We start from the raw sequence: 20,457 nt of genomic DNA, 5'->3' as shown, positions 1-20,457 counted from the left end.
GAATAATAGAATTAACCTTTAACTGCTGACGTGCGAACGAAAATGTAACACCTTTAGTTCAATATGAAATCAATTACAAAATAAAAGGTAATTTTTGTTATATTAGTAAATGTGAACTACAGTCTGCAGTTCAGGGAATCATAGAGTTGCTTTATGAGATATCGGAGTTGAAAAAATGCCTGCAGTCCAACTTGGTAAGAAAACAAAACAAAAAAAAAGTCATGTTTGTTGAGGCACTCTGTCCAAAGAGCGATGAAGTCATAATATTTGACATGTCTATAATAACGTACATGCTGAATATCATATAAGTTATTGCTGTATTATTGGCACAGACTGGCGTGATCCTGAAGTGTGTGTGTGTGTGTGTGTGTGTGTGTGAATGGCTACATTTTATTTTCAAAATAATGTCTTTTGTTTGATTTTTTTTTTTTTTTTGATTGAAGCTAAATTTCCGAAAAATGTATTCGAAGTGTTCGCTTTCATGCATTACATAACCTAATGTATTAGTAAGTGAAGATTTTATTTATATATATATATATATATATATATATATATATATATATATATATATATATATATATATATATATATATATATATATATATATATATATTACACACACACACACACACACGGTGTCCCTCACATTTCAGCAATTATTTTTTCAAGGAAAAAATACTGTAGAAATAAAACTAGGATATAATTTAGAGTAGTCATTGTGCAGCTCATATAACAGTACAGATTTACAGTCCTCTAAAAACATAACTCAACATGGACATTGTTGTCTAAATAACTGCCAACAAAAGTGACTCCATCCGAAGTAATAACAGCTTTGTCATGTAACCATGCAAAGGCACATCATTTATCATGTTCGTGTTTTCGTCTGCTTGTCAGAACCATACAGATTTGGGTATTTTGTATTAGAGCAGTTAGAATTTGGTGCTTTGAGACCAATTCTCTCATACTGACCACTGGATGTTCAACATGTGGCACCTCATGGAAAAGACACTGTGGGGATTTGAGATTCAAATGATAATCATGCTCACAAAATATTGGCACTTTGGACACAGTTTCAACATGTCTGTGTGTGTGTGTGTGTGTGTGTGTGTGTGTGTGTGTGTGTGTGTGTGTGTGTGTGTGTGTGTGTGTGTACGTTGAATCTCCTGGAATCTTTGCTATATATTTTCATACATTTGAGCACTTTGAACTTATAATCCTAATAATGTGATTAATCCGGTCACAACGCGTATTTTCCGAAAGGTCACAGTTTATATCTGGTGATATCAGTGCTAAAAACATTTCGCTGAGATTTTATGCTTGTTTTTTCCATCTAACTGCGGTGTTTGCGAGTCATGAGGCTTTCGAAATGGAATATTTCCTGCTTTCTTGTGCAAATGATAAATGGGCTTCCTCTGTTTCCATTTCTCACACAGTCATGTCCATTAGACACATTTACTCCCCTTCACATTCAGGAAACGAATGTATCTCTTGCACTGAATCTTGTTTCCTGTTGCAGATTGTGAAAGCTCTGGAACACCTGCACAGCAAACTGTCAGTGATCCACCGAGGTGAGACACACGGCAGCAGCCATTTTTTTTATTTTTCACTTCTAGCTAAATTCAGTTAACTATATCTAGTTTCCTGCAGTAACATCCAGGCCCCCCCCCCCCTCCCCCCTCCCCCCTCTCTTGTATTATTTATAGCCTGGGTTTGTGTTTGATAAAACATTTTTTATCGTTTCTCATTAAAAGGTTTGTATTTCCTCTACAGGGCCACACAGGTCACGCTTTATTAGACAAAATTACAAGTGTAATATTTTGATGTACACAATTATGGACTGTTCCTGTACTCTTGTAAAAATATCTAGTGCAAAACACACATTTAAATTCAACATCAGCTGCTGCTTAGGGGTATTTATCATATCTTTACATTTAAATGAAATTGCAAAACTGTAGGGTTTTTTTTTAAGATTATTAATAAATCCCTATCCAATGAATATTTATATTTTAGCCTAAAATAAAAAATTAAAATTTTAATTAATTAATTAATTAATTAATTTTGAAACTTAAAGCAGTTACGGTTTTTGTTTCGGATTTGTATTAAATCTGGTACAATGTTTGTGTTTACACACACAAAAAATAAAATATACAAAAATCCAACTTAAAAAAAAAATTGTGCGTTTACAATCAAACAATTTCATATTTCTGCACGCATTTCTATAATAAACCGATGCACATTCAGAAACTCTGTTCGGTAAAATGCAAAAAAAATTTAGTTTAAACTCTTGAAAGTATGTAGAATGTTAAATATTGGGTTGTTTTTCTGCATTAATATGTACTCCTTTTCACTTTTTTTTTTTTTTTTTTTTTTTGCATGTACACCTACACACACACACACACACACACACACACACACACACACACACACACACACACACAATATTAGGGCCCCAGTGTAGCTATGTTTTCTTCAATATAATAAGTCATTGTTTATATGTGTATGTATGTGAACGAAAGTAAAGATTTAATAAATGGTTTTTTTTTTTTCTATCAGGACATAAAAATCATCTGCGTCTAGGAATACAACCACTCAGCTGAACAAAACCACATGGCCTATTACACCATGTCATTATTTCATTTTTTCTAAAATCAAGCCGAAATGGAGAACCCATGTGTGGAAAAACTGAGCAGACTTGATGATATTAGTAGCTTGTAGAACCACCTTCAGTGGCACTAACTTGTAATCATGTCCTGTATGTATTTATCATCATCTCTCGCATCATTGTTGAGGAGTTGTGGCTCGATTGCATCGAGGTTTGTGGGCGTTGGTTTATACACAGCTCACTTGAGGTCCTGCCACAGTGTTTTGTTTGGGGTTGAGGTCTGGACTTTGACTGGGCCATTACAACACATTGATTTTGTTTTGTTTTTTGTTTTGTTTTTTTTGCTGGTGTTCTTGGGATCATTGTCCTGTTGTATAAACCAGTTTAAGCAGTCCTGCATCTGTCGGATAAATGCTTTCATAATTGACTCTAGAATACTTTGGTATACAGATGAGTTCATGGTCAACTCAAAGACTGTGTGCTGCCCAGGTCCTGCAAAACAACAACCCAAATCATCACCCCTAACCCACCCTGTGCTTGAGAGTTAGTATAAGGTGTGTTTGGTTTTTGCCTAAACACTGTGCTGTGCATTAGAGCCAAATCTCCACTTTGGCCTCATCTTTTCAAGACATTTTTCTAGCTACTAATGCATTGTTCATCTGAGGTTGTATGTATCTAATTCTGAGATCTATTAAAGATCAGATGATTATTATGTCCTATAAGAATTCTACGAAGGTATACTTTCACACTAGGGTTTGATTATATACTTCGCCTGTCCACTAGGTGGAAACACCAGGTCTTTTTTAGTCTTTAAGAGACACAATTGTATCTTCCTTTCCTTTCTACCCAACAAACTAGCTAATGTAACGGAATGAAGATTTACTTGAACCGAACAAATATATAAATGTACAGACTTCATCTTCATTGAAAAAGCACAAGTACCAGTTTTCCTCCCTTAGCACGAGTACCAGCTTCTACAGACTCTCGGGATCCGGACAGTTCGTTTTTCCCGCTGAAATATTTCTTTCTGGTCTTGTGATACAGTTCAGATTTAGGTGCAGTGACTAGGCAGGGTATTTCATGAGAGATGACACTCCAGAAGACTGTTTGTACTGTAAATAACAACTCGGACGTACGCTTCGGCACATTGTCCTGTAGTGTGGTGAAGTCCAGACACAATTGCATTGTGTTGAAGTATGGAATGTTGATTTCCGTAATTCCTTTCACCCCGAATAAATCTCCAACCTTCCCTGCTCCAAAACAACCCCAAATTATTAAGCTTTCACCTCCATGATTGATTGCGGGGTTGAAACATTCTGCTAACATCTCGCTTGTTCTTCATCTTACAGAAGTTCTTCTTCTAGAGCCAAAAATTCACAGTCCGATTCTTGCTTGTTTTTGCCTTTTAGTTTGTTGCATAGAAAAAAAGAACATGAATGTGTCTGAAAAACCCTATAAACTTGTGTGTGTGTGTGTGTGTGTGTGTGTGTGTGTATATATATATATATATATATACACACACATACACACACATTATATGTATGTATATATACACACACACATTATATGTATGTATATATGGTGTGTGTGTACATACAAACACACACACCGTTTACATGCGCTATAATTTCTACTTTAGACGAGTCATTATCTGAGAAATAATTTCTTTTGCACCCAGACGTTGTGTTTAACAGTCTGTTTTTTTTCTTTTTAAATCTGAATGGGTTTAATTTAAGCCATGTCACAGTCACAGTGTGTGCAGTTCTATTGCTGGTCTGTATTATGTAACTCTTAAAGCAACATCAAGCCATCTGAGTAATTTAGGTGTTTTTGGTGACCACAGACACTTTTTTTTTTATTATTATTATTTTAATGATTGACTCAAGGCATCACAGGTAATGATGCCATAGTCTTTTGAAGCAATTGAAAATGTTTTATCGGTGGCATTCATGATAATCATTCACCTTCTTTCATTTCTGTACAAAGAAGAGGATAAAAAATATTTTTTTCTCTATATAAATAGGCCACTTGCAGATGGTAATCTTCCTTAAAGTCAATTTTGGATGTGAATTACAAAACATTTTGAAGCACCATGGAAACTTGGAGCTGTGTGTGACACGTCTTGGGGCAGCTTGGATTTTGTAGGACTGAATGAAGCTTTGTTTGTTTATTTAAAAAAAAATATCTGATCTATTTTTACATCCTCAGATTTTTATTTATGAATCCTGAGTGATTCTGAGTAATCCTGGTGGCATGCGATGTGTCTGATCTTCCAGAAAAATGGAACGTTGTATATCAGAGAAAAAGGACCATTAATTACCTCTTTTGCCTTTTGGTCTGTGTTTAGATGTGAAACCCTCCAATGTGCTGATAAACATGCAGGGACAGGTGAAGATGTGTGACTTCGGGATCAGCGGCTACCTGGTCGATTCGGTGGCCAAGACCATGGACGCCGGATGCAAACCCTACATGGCAGTGAGTCGGATATATTTACTGGGCGACACGTCAGCAAAAAAAAATATAAAAAATTGTTGTTTGGGTCAGAAATTTGGTCTCATACCAATGAAAATAGTAAAAAAATAGAATCTATTAATATAATATATAATATTTTTTTGTTCAGGAAAGTTTTTTTTTTTTTTTTTTTTTTAACCTTTATTTTAATTGTTTAATTTATTTAAACTTGGATTAATGTGTTATAAAATGTATAAAGGAAAAGGAGTGTTGAGATTACAATATTTAGGATGGTAATTAAATACAATTAATTAATTAATTAATTTTTAATTGAAGTGACAATGTATAAAAACACAAATTAATTTAACAATTAAATATAATAAATTCTAATGTTTCTTTTATTTATTTATTTATTTATTATTTTTGTATCTTCAATTAAAAATATATATAGAATTAAATGATGCATCAGGTATCTAATTACCATCCTAAATATTATAATATTTCTTACACATTTCTGGGCCTGGAATTTTTCTCCACAGATTTGTTCTCTCTTTTTCTCTCTTATTTTATGTTTTTTATTTTAACTGTGTTAAATTTTTGCACTAAGAGCCAGCTCAGAGGAGGGATGTAATTGTGCCTGAGAGGGTAAGGTTGGTTTCAGGGAAGAGGAAAGCTCGTGAATGATTTTAGTGTTTGCGTGACAGACGACCGAGAGCTAAAAATGACAAACTGCTCTTTTAACAAGTTGACTGTAAAGACTGCCTACATGCAGTAACACTGAATAGAAGTTTGTGTGTGTGTGTGTGTGTGTGTGTGTGTGTGTGTGTGTGTGTGTGTGTGTGTGTGTGTGTGTGTGTGTGTGTGTGTGTGTGTGAGAGAAAAAGAGAGGGAGAGCTTGACAGCTTTGTGAATGAAAAGGGAAGTTCTTTGTAGTCTGAGGAAGAGATTTGTTCATGCTGAAGTGACATCATCGACTTCCTTCTCTAATCTCTCCCCTTTTCCCCTTCTTTCTTTGCTTCTGTCTCTTTCATTATATACCTCGTTCCCCCCCCTTTGCTTCTGTCTCTCTTTCACTGTCCATCTCTATCTCCTTTTGCTTCTCTCTCTCTCTCTCTTTTCTCTCTCTCTCTCTCTCTCTCTCTCTTTTCTCTCTTATTTTATGTTTTTATTTTAACTGTGTTAAATTTTTGCACTAAGAGCCAGCTCAGAGGAGGGATGTAATTGTGCCTGAGAGGGTAAGGTTGGTTTCAGGAAGAGGAAAGCTCGTGAATGATTTTAGTGTTTGCGTGACAGACGACCGAGAGCTAAAATGACAAACTGCTCTTTTAACAAGTTGACTGTAAAGACTGCCTACATGCAGTAACACTGAATAGAAGTGTGTGTGTGTGTGAGAGAAAAGAGAGGAGAGCTTGACAGCTTTGTGAATGAAAAGGGAAGTTCTTTGTAGTCTGAGGAAGAGATTTGTTCATGCTGAAGTGACATCATCGACTTCCTTCTCTAATCTCTCCCCTTTTCCCCTTCTTTCTTTGCTTCTGTCTCTTTCACTGTCCATCTCTATCTCCTTTTGCTTCTCTCTCTCTCTCTCTCTCTCTCTCTCTGTCTCACAAACTATCCACCTTAATCTCCTCCTCTGCTTCTCTCTCTCTCTCGCTCCCACCCACCCCATGCTTCTCTTTCCTGTGTGTGACAGCCGGAGCGGATAAACCCGGAGACCAATCAGAAGGGCTACAATGTCAAGTCTGATATCTGGAGTTTAGGGATCACAATGGTGGGTCTGAGCTTTATTAATATTTATCACTACATCTTCACTACACCTCCTTACCCGAGAGTGGATTAGTTGCACGGATGAACCCCCATAATTAACCCCCACATGTTTTTGAACGTCCCAGTCCCCATTTAGTCCTCATTTAGCTGTTATAATAACCTCCACTTTTCTGTTAAGATGTTCCACTAAATTTTTCAAACGTGGCTTTGATGATAATGTTAGTAAATTCAGGCACTGATGAAGGGGAGGTGAGGAGGTTTGGGGTTCATCCCAAAAGTGGGAAATATACTAGTTGAGGGTCAGAGCTCTGTAGCAGGAAATCATCCACTCCAACCCAAAGCACATCTTCCATAAAACATAAAATCGGCCAAACATATCAACCAAAAAAATTTTTAAATTGCATTGTATATCAGCCATCGGCTGCCCTGATTTTTTCATATTGGCATCGGCCAGGGAAATACCCTTTTCAGTCGACCTCTAATAAAGGCTTAAAGATGTCCCTATTAAAGTCGTTTACAAATAAATCCATGTCTAAAAGGAAGGAAAAGGAAGTAGGAGGATAAAAAAATACAAAATACTATAAAATAAAAATAGGGAACCCAAAAGTCAAAATGCCATGCACAAGGAAAAACACGAATGCAGCTTGTATGAAATGTTAATTCTGTTTGTATTTATTTATCACATGGTGTCTATTTTAATAACACTTTGTGTATAAAGGCAGTACTGCTATTATCTTGATTGCTACTACACTTAGGTCAAAAAAAAAAAATAAAGAATTCTTAAAAAGTATCAGATGTGCCCTAAGGCACACCGTGTGGTTTGTCAGTCTTTTTTAGTGAACACCGAGTTGATGTAAGACGAATAAAGGAGTAGCTCTTCTCAACCTCTGATCTGATGATAAACCAGTTTGAGCAGGTCCCATCTTGTCCTACTCTTGAAACCCTGGCCTGATTCCATTACCCAAATATGTACAAGGTGTACAGAGTCATAAAATTTTGCTCCTGTTTAGAGGTCGACCGATCGATCGGGCCGAAACTCCAAAACCACCAGACATTTTCCTGACAGCCCGTCAGCTTGGTGTATCCCGGGATTTGAGTTCTTACCATTCGTTCCTAATCTAGCCTCATATATTTCATTGGTAAAATATGATACTACTTTTGGAAGAGAGAATGAGAAAAAAAATTCTGGAACTGTACCAACTGTATTTTTGGCGAGTTTTCAATCATCTGTAGTTTAGGCTACATGTAGGCACGGGTACCAAAACCTTATAACAAGTGCAGTGATTAGAGAGGCTTGTGTTGTTTAATAAGTGTTTCATCGAAGCAATTTTCTGTATAACTTCTTACTAATGAACAAAAGAACATTGGCCAAAAGAATCGGCATCATATCTCGGCCATCGGTTGCATCGATTTCTAAATAGCGAACAAAGAAAAAGTTGGATTTCTCATTGAACATTAGAGGTTGATCGATCTAGGTTGGATCGTACCTGCACGATAAACGTTTGATCAACAAAAGTTTTAAGAAAGGATACCAAGTAAAAACAAACACACACCCCATGTAAAATAGTACCGAGCTTTATTACAAAAAGAGAGTACTGCATCATATCAGTACTGCATCATAAAAATGTGCTAAATGAAATAAATATGAACATATGAATGAATAAATAAATAAGAGAAATAAGACATGCTTTTTAAACTGAAACAATAGCACTTCAAATAAAAAGTTACATCCAAAATTAATATTAATTCCACCTTAAATAACCATGGGAGTTTTTCCTCATCAGTCACCACCAAGCTTACTATTATAAAGAACAATTTTATTCATACTTTATTACTGCATTTTCTGTTTAAAGCTGCTGTAAAAGAATTGTTTAAGGCTTTATCTAAAAGAGTTTAATTGAATTGTCAGTGATTCGCCTCTAGAGGCCGCCTCCGTGCAGTATAAGACAACCCGGAAAAACTAACAATCAACTACCGATGCCGGTTTTTGGTGAAACGGTCCCCCTCTGTTGAATATCACTTGTTCATTTATCTAATCATCCTATCCTGCGGTGCATAAAACCATGCAAATGCAGGAATTAACATTCAGATCAAACATCTGAATAAGGAAACGTGTGTGACTTCTCAGTGAATCAAGTGATTAAGTCTTGCACAAAATGGTGCGACAAACAAAAGGTGGAGTGAGAGACAGAATAAATTGGCGATATTATGTCTGAGCTGCCTAAAAGGATATACATAGCTACAATATAATCACTCGTTTATACTCGTAATGAACAGATAAGTATCTCGGCATTAACAAAACATCCAAGCGAATGATCTACAACAGCCCAGGTGCACACCAGGTTTCATTCCTGTCGGTCAAGAACAGGAATCTGAGCTTATTGTAGGTACAGACTCACCCAAACAGAATTGTAAAACATTAGAGAAAGGAAAAAAAAGATTTTCCTACGGTTTCTATAGCAACAGGTTATACACAGTGACTTGCAATCTAAATGAAATGAATAAAATCTTGTGTGGTAGTTTTTTAGCAAGCACATATGCTTTTACGACATTTGGTAGATGCCCTTATCCAGTGGCAGCTTGGTGGTGCTGGGATTTGAACTTGTGACCTTCTGAGCCAAGTCCAATGCCTTAACCACTGACCTACCAGCTCCCGAGTCTATAGTGAGGTTGAGGAAATGTTTAACATTTCAGGATGGAAGTTTTCTGAGGGAATAACGACAATGAAGGTAACCATTCATGGATAAAAAGTTTTTAAATAGTGTTTAATAAATAACATATTATTATTATAATGAATAATAGTTGTAGTTAGGGCTGTAATCCACTTTGCATCTGTCCGCATCGCTCCGCCCCTAGTCGTTGATTACTTTCCTAGAACCCACGAAGTGCTGTGTGTGTGTATGTGCTGCTGTTGTGTAGTTGTTTGTGTTGAATTATTAAGTGGTTGTGGTGGTGTGTTCAGATCGAGCTGGCCATCCTGCGTTTCCCGTACGACTCCTGGGGGACGCCGTTCCAGCAGCTGAAGCAGGTGGTGGAGGAGCCTTCTCCTCAGCTTCCTGCTGACCGCTTCTCCCCCGAGTTTGTGGACTTCACAACACAGTGGTGAGTTTTATATGCATTCACACACATACGTACGCACACACACTATTCGGTTATTAAAACCTGTGAATGAGTAGACGACAGGGGGATTTTAAAGTCATCTCTGTGATGCTGGATGGAGCTCAGGATGCTGTTCTTCAAGAGAAAACATGGAGATAAAACTTGATAAATCTGAGATCAGTTAATGTCGGGGGAAAAAAATAAGACATGAGTCTAATAATAAACCAATTTAAGTGTTATTGATCCAACGAAAGCTTTCGATATAGTTTTCTTTTTTGTCTGTTTTTGGAAGGAACATCACTTGTTCACCTAACCAGGAAGTAGCTAGTGGCTAATGATAGTGCTTTGGATACTTTAGCATTTTATGTCCAGCTTCAAGAATTTCACTGAAAATGAAGGATGGAAGGGATGAAGACGTTTGCTAAAGTATGCTGAAATAAGTAGAACAGTTAACTGGGTCATATCTTTAGAAAATTAAATATAAACACACACACACACACACACACACACACTTATCTACACATCTGTATTACCCAAGTAGGGTCAAACAAATTTAAACGATTTAATGTATTTTTTCCATTTATTTAATTTTATTTAATCAATTTAATATGTGCCAATTAATCACTATAATTAAAAAGTGCATTAATTTGATTTATTCTAGATAATAAACCCCCTCACATTTCAGCAGCCTTTCATCATGTTCTTCTAAAGGGACAATACTATAGAAATGAAACTTGTGATATATTTGTCAGTGTGCAGCTTGTACAGATTTACTGTCCTCTGAAAATACCTCAACAGTCATTATTGCCTAAATAGCTGGCAACAAAAGTGAGTACATACACACTGACCACTGGATGTTCAACATGGCACCTCTGAGGATTTGAGAATTAGAATTGTTGCTCTCCACAACGATGTCGAGGCGATAAGAAGATCAGTATCACCCTGAAACCCTGAGTACAGTGACCAGGGTCATACAGAGGTTTTGTAAGACGGGTTCCACTCGGAACAGACCTCACAAGTCCTCGTGCTGTGCTTCAGGTGCAGAAGCTGTGTCTTGCCTACAGTCATGGTGGTGGCAGCATCATGGTCTGGGGCTGCATGAGCGCTGCTGGTATTGGGGAGCTGCGGTTCCTTGGGGGAAACATGGATTATAAAGTGTACTGTGACATTCTGAAGCAGAACATGATGCCCTCTATTCAGAAACTGAGCAGTTTTCAAACATAATAAAGACCCCAAACACACCACCAAGATGACAACTGCCTTGCTAAAGGTAAAGGAGTGGCCAAACATGTCTCCAGACCTGAACCCTATCGAGCACCTGTTGTTGGGATCCTCAAACGGAAGGTGAAGCGTTATGGGTCTAACATCCAGCAGCGCCGTGATCTGATTATAGACGAGTGAAAGAGGATCCCAGCAACAACCTGTGCAGCTCTGGTGAATTTCCAGGTTCAGGAGGATTTTTAAACAAATATTCCAACCACACAAATTGTATATAAAGTAAAATAAATAAAACAATTCTTTGGATATTTTGTTACCTGGTCATTTTCAACTTTATGAACAGATTCCAATCTTTCCCTCGTTATAAAATATAAAACAGATTGTTGTGATGAATGACTGTAAAATTATTGCCTGGAACTGAAAATGTGTTTTTTGTTTCTTCCTGTCGTTTAGCTTAAAGAAGAATTCCAAAGAGCGGCCAAACTACATGGAACTCATGGTGAGTTTTTCCACCTGCACTTTATTACCCTGACCACTAGATGTCAGCATTGTCATTTAACACAGGTCAGGTCATCCTTAGCATCAGACCCTGCACACTGAACGGTTTGGTATCACTCACTGATTTCTTTATTATTTTGATTGAATTCATTTTGGGGTTTGTTTGTTTTTTCCCCTCTTCTGTGCAGCAACACCCCTTTTTCACCTACCACGACTCCAAAGAGACGGATGTGGCCAGCTTTGTCGGAATCATCCTGGGCGACTGAGGGGCCTCTTCTTGGCGAAGGCGAGGCAAAGCAGGACTAATTCCACAGCAGAAAAAAAATAATAATAATAAAAATAAAAAAAATACCCAATTGCAAGACTGACACCTGTAAGCCACGCCCACCTCAAGCTGTAGTGCAGGGGGGGGGGCTCATGAGAGAGAAAGAGAGAGAGAGAGAGAGAGAGAGAGAGAGAGAGAGAGGTGCCACGGAAAGGGGCAGAGACTGAATATAAGGGGGTGGGGCATTTCCTTGGAACACACAGATGACTAGCAGGGGATGGGGTTCTGTGTGTGTGTGTGTGTGTGTGTGTGTGTGTGTGTGTGTGTGTGTGTGTGTGTGTGTGTGTGTGTTAATGAAATGAGGGTGTTAAAAAGTCCCGATCTGATTTTTATTTCCCTCTCGGTATGAAAGCATTTAAGATTCAAGCCAGTTTAATTTAAAGCATTATACCATCGACATCCGAATAAAGAAAAGCGACACTGATATATTTGTTATGAATATAAATATATATTATTTGTGGATAAATATGCAAGGTAATCCTGTTGTATTATAATGTTATATGACAAAATAGAAAAAAAATTATCCCAAATCTGGTCATTAAGTCCTACATTTATGCCCTCTCTCTGTATCTTTTCGGATACACCTGCACCAGGTGATCATGTGACCTGGGGGAGGTGGTGGGGTGATCTGGCTTAGGTTATCAGGCTCAATGAGAAATCCATCAGGACCCTTCATGAAGTGTGTGTGTGTGTGTGTGTGTGTATGTATCTGTATTAAGATTATCTGGGGAAATTGGTATCTTTTTTTTTTTTTTTGGTCTGTTGCTTCAGTCTAGTCCTCTGTTCTGAGCCAAATCAAGAGAGTTCTCGCTCTGTGTTCAACTGCAGTTCAACTGGAAATTATTACTATTATTGTCATGACGATTATCACTTTATTATAACGATATCCCCACGTTAGAACATGCGTATTAACCCGTCTTGAGGTGTTTTGCAGTTTCTGTATTTATTGTAACTGCTGTTTTCTTTCTTTTCTTTTTTTTTGGTTTGTTTTCTCTCTCTCTCTCTCTCTCTATCTCTCTCAATGAAAACTTGACTTCTTCTTTTGTTTTAATTTTAAGGTGTGCGTGAGAACGTAGCTTTTGCGAGTGCGAGAGAGAACGAGCGAGCGTTTGTAAGAGAGAGATACAGTGTGTGTGTGAGAGAGAGTGAGTGAGTGTGTGTGTGTGTGAATATTGTATTACAGTTTGGACACGCGTAGCTGACACTTCTCTGTAAGTCTCACCGTGACTCAGAAGCCTGATTTGTGCCTCTTTATAGAAAAGAAAAAAAAAAAGGATCTACAATACATTAAACAGACAAATTACGAAAACTTACAATGCTTTGTGTGATGCGTGTTTTGCTGCAGACGTTTCCGGAGAGCCGTTTACGTGAACCATAAACACTTTCAGGGTACTTTTTAAAAGCGTGAACGCTTTGTCCAAGTGAAAACGCGCCTTAACTGTCTCAAATGTCTGATCCAGGTGTCTCGGTTCTCCTCCAGGTGACCTTCAGAACGTTTTGATTCAAAACGTTTCTCCTCTGAATCAGTCGCATTCATTTTTTTTTCTTTTTGTAGATGTAAGCTGCTAAACTGCGCTGTAATGCTACAGAAATGCCATGTGTTCTAGATATTTGGATCACTGAACAAAAAAGGAAATAAACAATGTTTGAAAGGAGTTATTTATATAATTACCTAATCACTTATTAGAAGCGCCAGCTCTGTGTTCTCCATGCTCGGGTGATTTTTGTGATTTCTACGTGCACCTGCAAAAGATTTGTTTACCTTTTTCTGTCTGCGGTTTTTTGACCAGTGAACGGGTTTACGAGTGTGTTTTCAGACATACGCCTCCCTCGGGGCAAGTTTTTTTTTTTTTTTTTAATAATGTGCAGTGCAAAACCAAACCAAAAAGCAAAGGAACCAAAAGTATTGATTTTTCTTTGGTTCGTAATACGTGGGAAAGATGGAACTGGTAATGGATGTGAAAACTGCTACAGTTTGTGTGTTGATCTAAAAGCAACAGGGGACAACAATGGACATGATTGACAAACATGGTGAGACGAAATAATATAATACTGTAATGATGCACAAAATGGTGTGTGTGTGCGTTTTGATCGGATTACAGAAACCAACTAGTCCTATTTTTTGCATCTTATAACTCTTCTTGGTATAAATCCATCACCTCCAAGTGATTAAACGGCCAATGGAATGCTTTAAAAGTACATTTTATTTAGGAAAAATATTTTCAAGGTCAAAAGCAATTAAATTTCACTCGCACCATTATTACGAACGTTTTCCCCCTTGTTTTCTCGTAACAAAGAGGGAAAAAAAACACACGGAAATGTCTGTGAACTGTACCGGATTGAAGCACACAGTTACTACAATACATATTCCTTAAATTGGTGATGGACAAAAGTTTGTGGACACCTGAACATAAGATTTATTTGGGCTTCAGCAACATCCCATTCCACATTTAGTCACCACTTGCTGTTATAATAACCTCCACTTTCCAGGGAAGATGTTCCACTAGATTTTGAAATGGAGATTTTTGGTGATTTGCGCTCATTCAGACAGTCAGAAATTGATGTAGGTCAGGTGAGGGGTCCATTCACTTTATCACAAAGGTGTTAGAGTTGGAGCTTTATAGCAGATCTTCCACTCCAACCAACCCATGATATGGAGCTGTCTTTGTGCACAAGAGGCATTGTCATGCTGGAGCAGGTTTGGATCTTTTCATTTAAATGAAGGGAAATTTTCATGCTGCATCAAAAGACGTCCTGTTCAATTGTGTGCCTCTAATCTTTTGGTGAATTAGGGACAAATATCAGGTGTCCTCATACTTTTATCCATATACTGTATAGTCCATGTTGTGCTCTACTACAAGCAATTCACTTTTGAATACAGCCGGAGACTTCTTTAATCTTTATTCCCAGACGTATTCATCGCACAAATTCACATCGGAATTGCATTAAGTAAAACTGTTCACTTTGGACATCTATTCTAATGATGTTACTGCAGCCCTAATTGAAAAGTCTGTGTCTCTGGTCGCTTGTTCTTCTGTCGCAAGTCATCGTAAGAGTGAACGTAGCTAAAGGCGCCACTCTGGTGTCCACTTTGGTTGAGATCTGGTGAGTATTAATGTCATAATAAAAAATCGATTTGCTGTATGTTTAATGTAGCACCAGGGCTCTGTAGAAACATCTCATTTCGCTGTGTACTGCGTCGGCTATATATGATTAAAATGACAATAAAAGCTACTTGACGACTTGAATTAGTCTTCGTGTTCATTGAAACCATTTACAAATTCCCAACCCTAACGTCTAACACCGAAAACCCAAAAATGTTTCAGACAGGAGTGCACTCCAGACTCAGGATTGGGAATCTTCCTTCCTCATGCTTCCCGAAGTCTGTCTGGATGCTTCGCTGGTAGTTTCGTACTCGCAAGAATCCCGGTCTCTACAGCACACGCTGATCGGGAATGCTGCTATATTTGGGAGGAGGAATTCCCAAATCCCTGTCCTGCCATTCAGCTGTTCCAACATACAGCTGATTCCACTCAGACTTTCGGTAATAAGGCCTTCGGTGTCTGAAAGATTGTAAGAAAGCAGAGGAACTTCTACACTTTGAGAAGTGGTGTAGCAGGTAACCATTTCATAAGGTTGCCTCTAGAATTCCAATTGAAGAGCTCTTGCATTAGATATGTATATATTATGTAATAAAATGAAGTTATGTAAGAAGCACTTGGAGAGTTTATGGACGTGCATCCAAAACCCACATGCATACATATTTAAATATATTTCATGCGCAGTACATGTGTTTTACAGCCTCTGTTTAATCTAGTTAGATAAATAATTTTACCCAATTACATGAAAAAACTTTTTTTTTTCAAGATTTTTATATTTCTGTATTTAGCATAGATACATTATATGTAGTGTATCTCTACACAACATTTAGTGTATATTTATTACTCTAAACCGTTTCTGAAACGGGTGAAAACCTGGCCGGCAGGAGCCACCTCTGCTCTTCAGAACTGTTTAGGAGGCTGCAACCAACGGCGATTCCATCAACTTGGAGAAGTACACATCATCAGTGACCAGCTACGTCAGCAAGTGTGTTGATGACGTGACCAACTCCAAGACCATCACTACACGCTCCAACCAGAAGCCGTGGATGACCGCAAAAATGCCTGCGCTGCTGAAGCAAAGAGACTGCCTTCAGAGCAGGGGACAAGACGGCCTTAAGAACAGCAAGGGCCAAACTGTCCTGTGCCATCAGAGAGGCGAAGCGCACTTCCAGGACAGCGGAGATCACAAACTACAAGACATCACCTGCTTGTGACCGTGACACCTCCCTCCCAGATACGCTGAACGACCGGTTTGAGGTACAGAACAATTTGAAGGCGAGGAAGACCACCCCTCCTCCCAGTGACCAGGTGCTCCGTCTAACCACAGCTGAAGTGAGGAAAGCTCTATGCAGAGTTAACCCACAGAAGTCTGCTGGACCAGACAACATTCCTGGCAGAGTGCTCAGGGAATGTGCTTAACAGCTAGCGGATGTCTTTACCGACATCTTCAACATCTCCCGGAGCAGCAACGTTGTTCCGACATGCCATGACAATGACGATCGTTCCCTTGTCGAAAAAGTCTACTGTCTCCTGCCTCAATGACTATCGTCCCGTTGCGCTCACACCCATCGTGATGAAGTGATTCGAGAGGCTCTTCATGAGCAACATTAAGACCCCCTCTTCCACCCTCACTGGACCCTATGCAGTTTGCGTATCGTCCAAACCGCTCCACGGATAATGCCATCTACACAACCCTCCATTTGGCCCCCACCCACCTGGACAACAACGACACGTATGTACGAATGCTGTTCATTGACTTCAGCTCAGCATTCAACACCATTATCCCTCAGCACCTGAGAAGCTAAGCCTACTGGGCCTTCTTCTGCAACTGGTTTCTGGATCTCCTGACTGAGAGACCTCCTGTCCTGACTGAAAGAGCTCAGTCAGTCTGGATTGGAAACAGCATCTCCAGCACCACCAAACTGAGCACTGGGGCCCCTCAGGGCTATGTGCTTAGCCCACTGCTGTTCACTTTGCTGACTCACGACTGTGTAGTAATGCGAAGCTCGAACCACATCAAGTTCGCAGATGACACGGCCGTGGTGGGTTTCATCAGCAGGAACGATGAGTCAGCATACAGAGAGGAGATGCAACAATTAACAGCCTGGTGTGGAGCCACCAACCTGTCTCTGAACTTTGACAAAACCAAAGAGATGGTTGTGGACTTCAGGAGAGCACAGATCGGGCATTCTCCACTGATCATCGATGGATCCTCAGTAAAGATCGTCAAGTGACAAATTCCTTGGTGTTCATCTGGCAGATAACCTCACCTGGTCACTCAACACCAGCTCCATCACAAAGAAAGCCCAGCAGCATCTTTACTTCCTGAAAAGACTGGGGAAAGTTCATCTCCCTCCCCGTATTCTGATCATGTTCTATAGGGACCATTGAGAGGATCCCAAGCAACTGCATCACTGCCTGTTTTGGGAACTACACCATCTCGGATCGCAAGACCCTACAGACGATCGTGAGGACATCTGAGAATATCATCGGAGTCTTTCTCCCCTCTATCATGGACATTTACACCTCACGCTGCATCCACAAAGCCAACAGCATTGTGGACAACACCACACACCCCTCATACACTCTTCACCCTCCTGCCATCAGGAAAGCAGTTCTGAAGCATTCGGGCCTCACATCCAGTCTGTGTAACAGCTTTTTCTCGCAAGCCATCAGGTTTCTCAACACATAGAACTAAACTGGAACTTACACACACACTCACTCAACTGTGTGTTACTGAATCTGTACAACCTGAACGTAACACACACTCATTACTCATCTCAATCAATTACACTACTAATTAATTATTTATACTTAACCATATTACACTGTTTACATGCTGTTTTTTGCCCCTCTTGACTGCTGCTACTGCTGTTTTTGCACTGCATTGTGTATGTTTACAGATACTCACATATTGCACATTATTGTATATTTAGAGTATACAGTAGGTTTACTGGTCAGCGCTATCTTGTGTTGTCTGTCTGTACTGTAATGTCTAATAATTAGATATACTTTTGCAGGCAACGATTGAAAGAAAATACAAAGTACAACAAGAACAATTACAGCAGCCTAGTTCATTATTTTCAATACACATACACTGAATTTGGTCAGAGAAAGCGAACCTTGGGTTGCGTTATTTGTGTTTAACACCAGCTTGGTTGATTGAACAATTTGATCATCATCATGATCATGATCAGCATTTTGATTTCATTTCATTAATACTTAGACACTGATGTTACAGCTGTTAATTTATTAAGCATTTCCAGTTTTAGTTTTTATCTTGGATAGTAATTATTTAAAGGGAGGGGTTTTGAGATTTGGTAATTATTATTTAATAATAATTACTATAATTAATAATAATAATCATAATAGCATAAACCAAGAATACAGAATCTACAGAAATGCTGTGTCCACAAACTTTTTTCCATATTGTGTACTACCAACTATATACCGATAGACGACTTCTTTTCTTCTTTCAGCTTCTCCCATTAGGGGTCTCCACAGTGGATCATCCGTCTCCATACCCCCTTGTCCTCTACATCTGCCTCTGTTACACCAACTACCTGCATGTCTTCCCCTCACTACATCCATAAACCTCCTCCTTGGTCTTCCTCTTTTACTCCTTCCTGGTGGCTCCATCCTCAGCATTCTCCTACCGATATACCCCATGTCCCTCCTCTGCTCATGTCCAAACCATCTCAATCACACCTCCCTCACCTTGTCTCCAAAACGACCTACATGCGCTGTCCCTCTAATAAACTCATTTCTAATCCTGTCCATCGTCATCACTCCCAACGAAAACCTCAACATCTTCAGCTCTGCTACCTCCAGCTCCACCTCCTGTCTTTTACAACAATATACCAATATGTATAAAAGAAGCTAATTTATGCTATGAAGTTATACTTGTACAGCGATGATACAGACTGTACAGTGTGGAGCAGAACTGCATGATTACAGGCAAAAGTGTGAAAAAATCAGTGAAATATCAGTGGAGTGTAAGAGTTCAGTAGGGTGATGATTGTTGGAAAAAAAAGCTGGGTCTGATTCTGCAGGTTCAGCTGCAAATGTTTGCTCCTGATAGTAGGATGGAAGAAGTTAAATACATAAAAGAAAAAAAGAATTGAACAGTTTTGCTCAGGTGACAATAATAGTAGTAGTAATAATAATAATGTTCTCCGTTTAATCTTCTGGAATAGGCCCTTTGAAAAACTTATGAAAGCTCTATGTAGTGCTTATGAAGGTGTTATGAAGACCTTGAGCTAGATATTTTGATGAAAATAGCCCTGGTTACAGTGATGTAAAACTGTGTGTGTGTGTGTGTGTGTGTGTGTGTGTGTGTGTGTGTGTGTGTGTGTGTGTGTGTGTGTGTGTTGGCCTGGTCACAGTGGAAAAAGTACCTCGTTGCCATCCAACATCAAAATCCCCAGTGTCAATGCCTATTTAAGAAGCTCTACAGGAACTGCATGCAGTGTGTCATGAAATTATCATCATCATCATATTTTTCTTGTTCTTCTTCCTGGAACTCCTGATTATGATTGCAATTAATCACAATGCTTATTTTTGTACCGGTGTTGCCAACGGGTTAAAGATGTAGAAATCTGCAGAATTAAAGGAAATATGTAACAGTCTTCCTGGAAGCAGGATATAAGCAGCATCCTGTCTGAAACTTTACTCATCTTTTTGTTGTATTGTATTGAAGTGTATTGCTGTTGAATGCTAACTGCAATATTTAGCATAGTGTAAAGTCTAAGCCATGGAGAAGGATTCATGGTGAGTGGAATTATGTTCAGGGATTAATTAGACAAAAAAAGAAGGACAGAGGGCAGGAATATACTGAATACAGTGCTGAAAGTGGACAGACGAAGATTTGGACTTATTCTTTTCTGGTCATCATCTGTTCCAGTCCTCTCTGACAAGGCTTTTCTGCTTGCAGAACCGTTGCTTCCTAAATGTTTTTTTTGTTTTCACACATCTCAAGAGATTTTTTTGGTGTGTTCAAATCCAAGAGCACCAATCCATCTGCCATTAAGTAAAAACCTGTCTGTTTAAAGTCACAGTACTCATAATCTCTTAATCCTGACCTTTGTGTTTTTTTACATTTTTTGCATGATTTTATGCGATGCACAACTACTGTATTAATTCCTGATAATGTGGATGCTGAATGCACATCAGCATTGCCTTTGACAGTTGAACCCTGAGCTCTAGATCCTCTGTTTTACGCCATTAATTGCAGATGGGATACAACTGAGCAGCTATGGAATTAAGGGCCTCTTTCAGAAGCCCAGAAGTAGCAGCTTGGTGTGACTGGGATTTGAATTCATGACTTTTGGATCTAAAGTTTAATGGTTTAACCACCTCCACGTATTTGATTTGACCTTGATCTTAGGGAGTCTGTGTTG

At 38.8% G+C, this 20,457-nt stretch overlaps 1 protein-coding gene across 2 annotated transcripts in view; it reads left to right on the top strand.

Moving 5' to 3' along the window:
- The window catches only part of map2k6 (mitogen-activated protein kinase kinase 6), a 41,525-nt gene extending 28,255 nt beyond the window's left edge, over positions 1–13,270 (top strand). For both annotated transcript variants that reach the window (XM_046853397.1, XM_046853396.1), the window contains exons 7-12: positions 1,517–1,568; positions 4,950–5,077; positions 6,744–6,821; positions 9,780–9,919; positions 11,588–11,633; positions 11,821–13,270. In XM_046853397.1, coding sequence (XP_046709353.1) covers positions 1,517–1,568; positions 4,950–5,077; positions 6,744–6,821; positions 9,780–9,919; positions 11,588–11,633; positions 11,821–11,898 — 522 coding nt within the window. In that variant the 3' untranslated portion in view covers positions 11,899–13,270. The remainder of the gene's footprint in view (positions 1–1,516; positions 1,569–4,949; positions 5,078–6,743; positions 6,822–9,779; positions 9,920–11,587; positions 11,634–11,820) is intronic.
- The last annotated feature ends 7,187 nt before the right edge of the window (positions 13,271–20,457 follow it).

Source organism: Silurus meridionalis, chromosome 7, assembly GCF_014805685.1.
Source record: "Silurus meridionalis isolate SWU-2019-XX chromosome 7, ASM1480568v1, whole genome shotgun sequence".
NCBI lineage: Eukaryota > Metazoa > Chordata > Actinopteri > Siluriformes > Siluridae > Silurus > Silurus meridionalis.
This window is presented reverse-complemented; position numbering and strand designations above follow the sequence as displayed.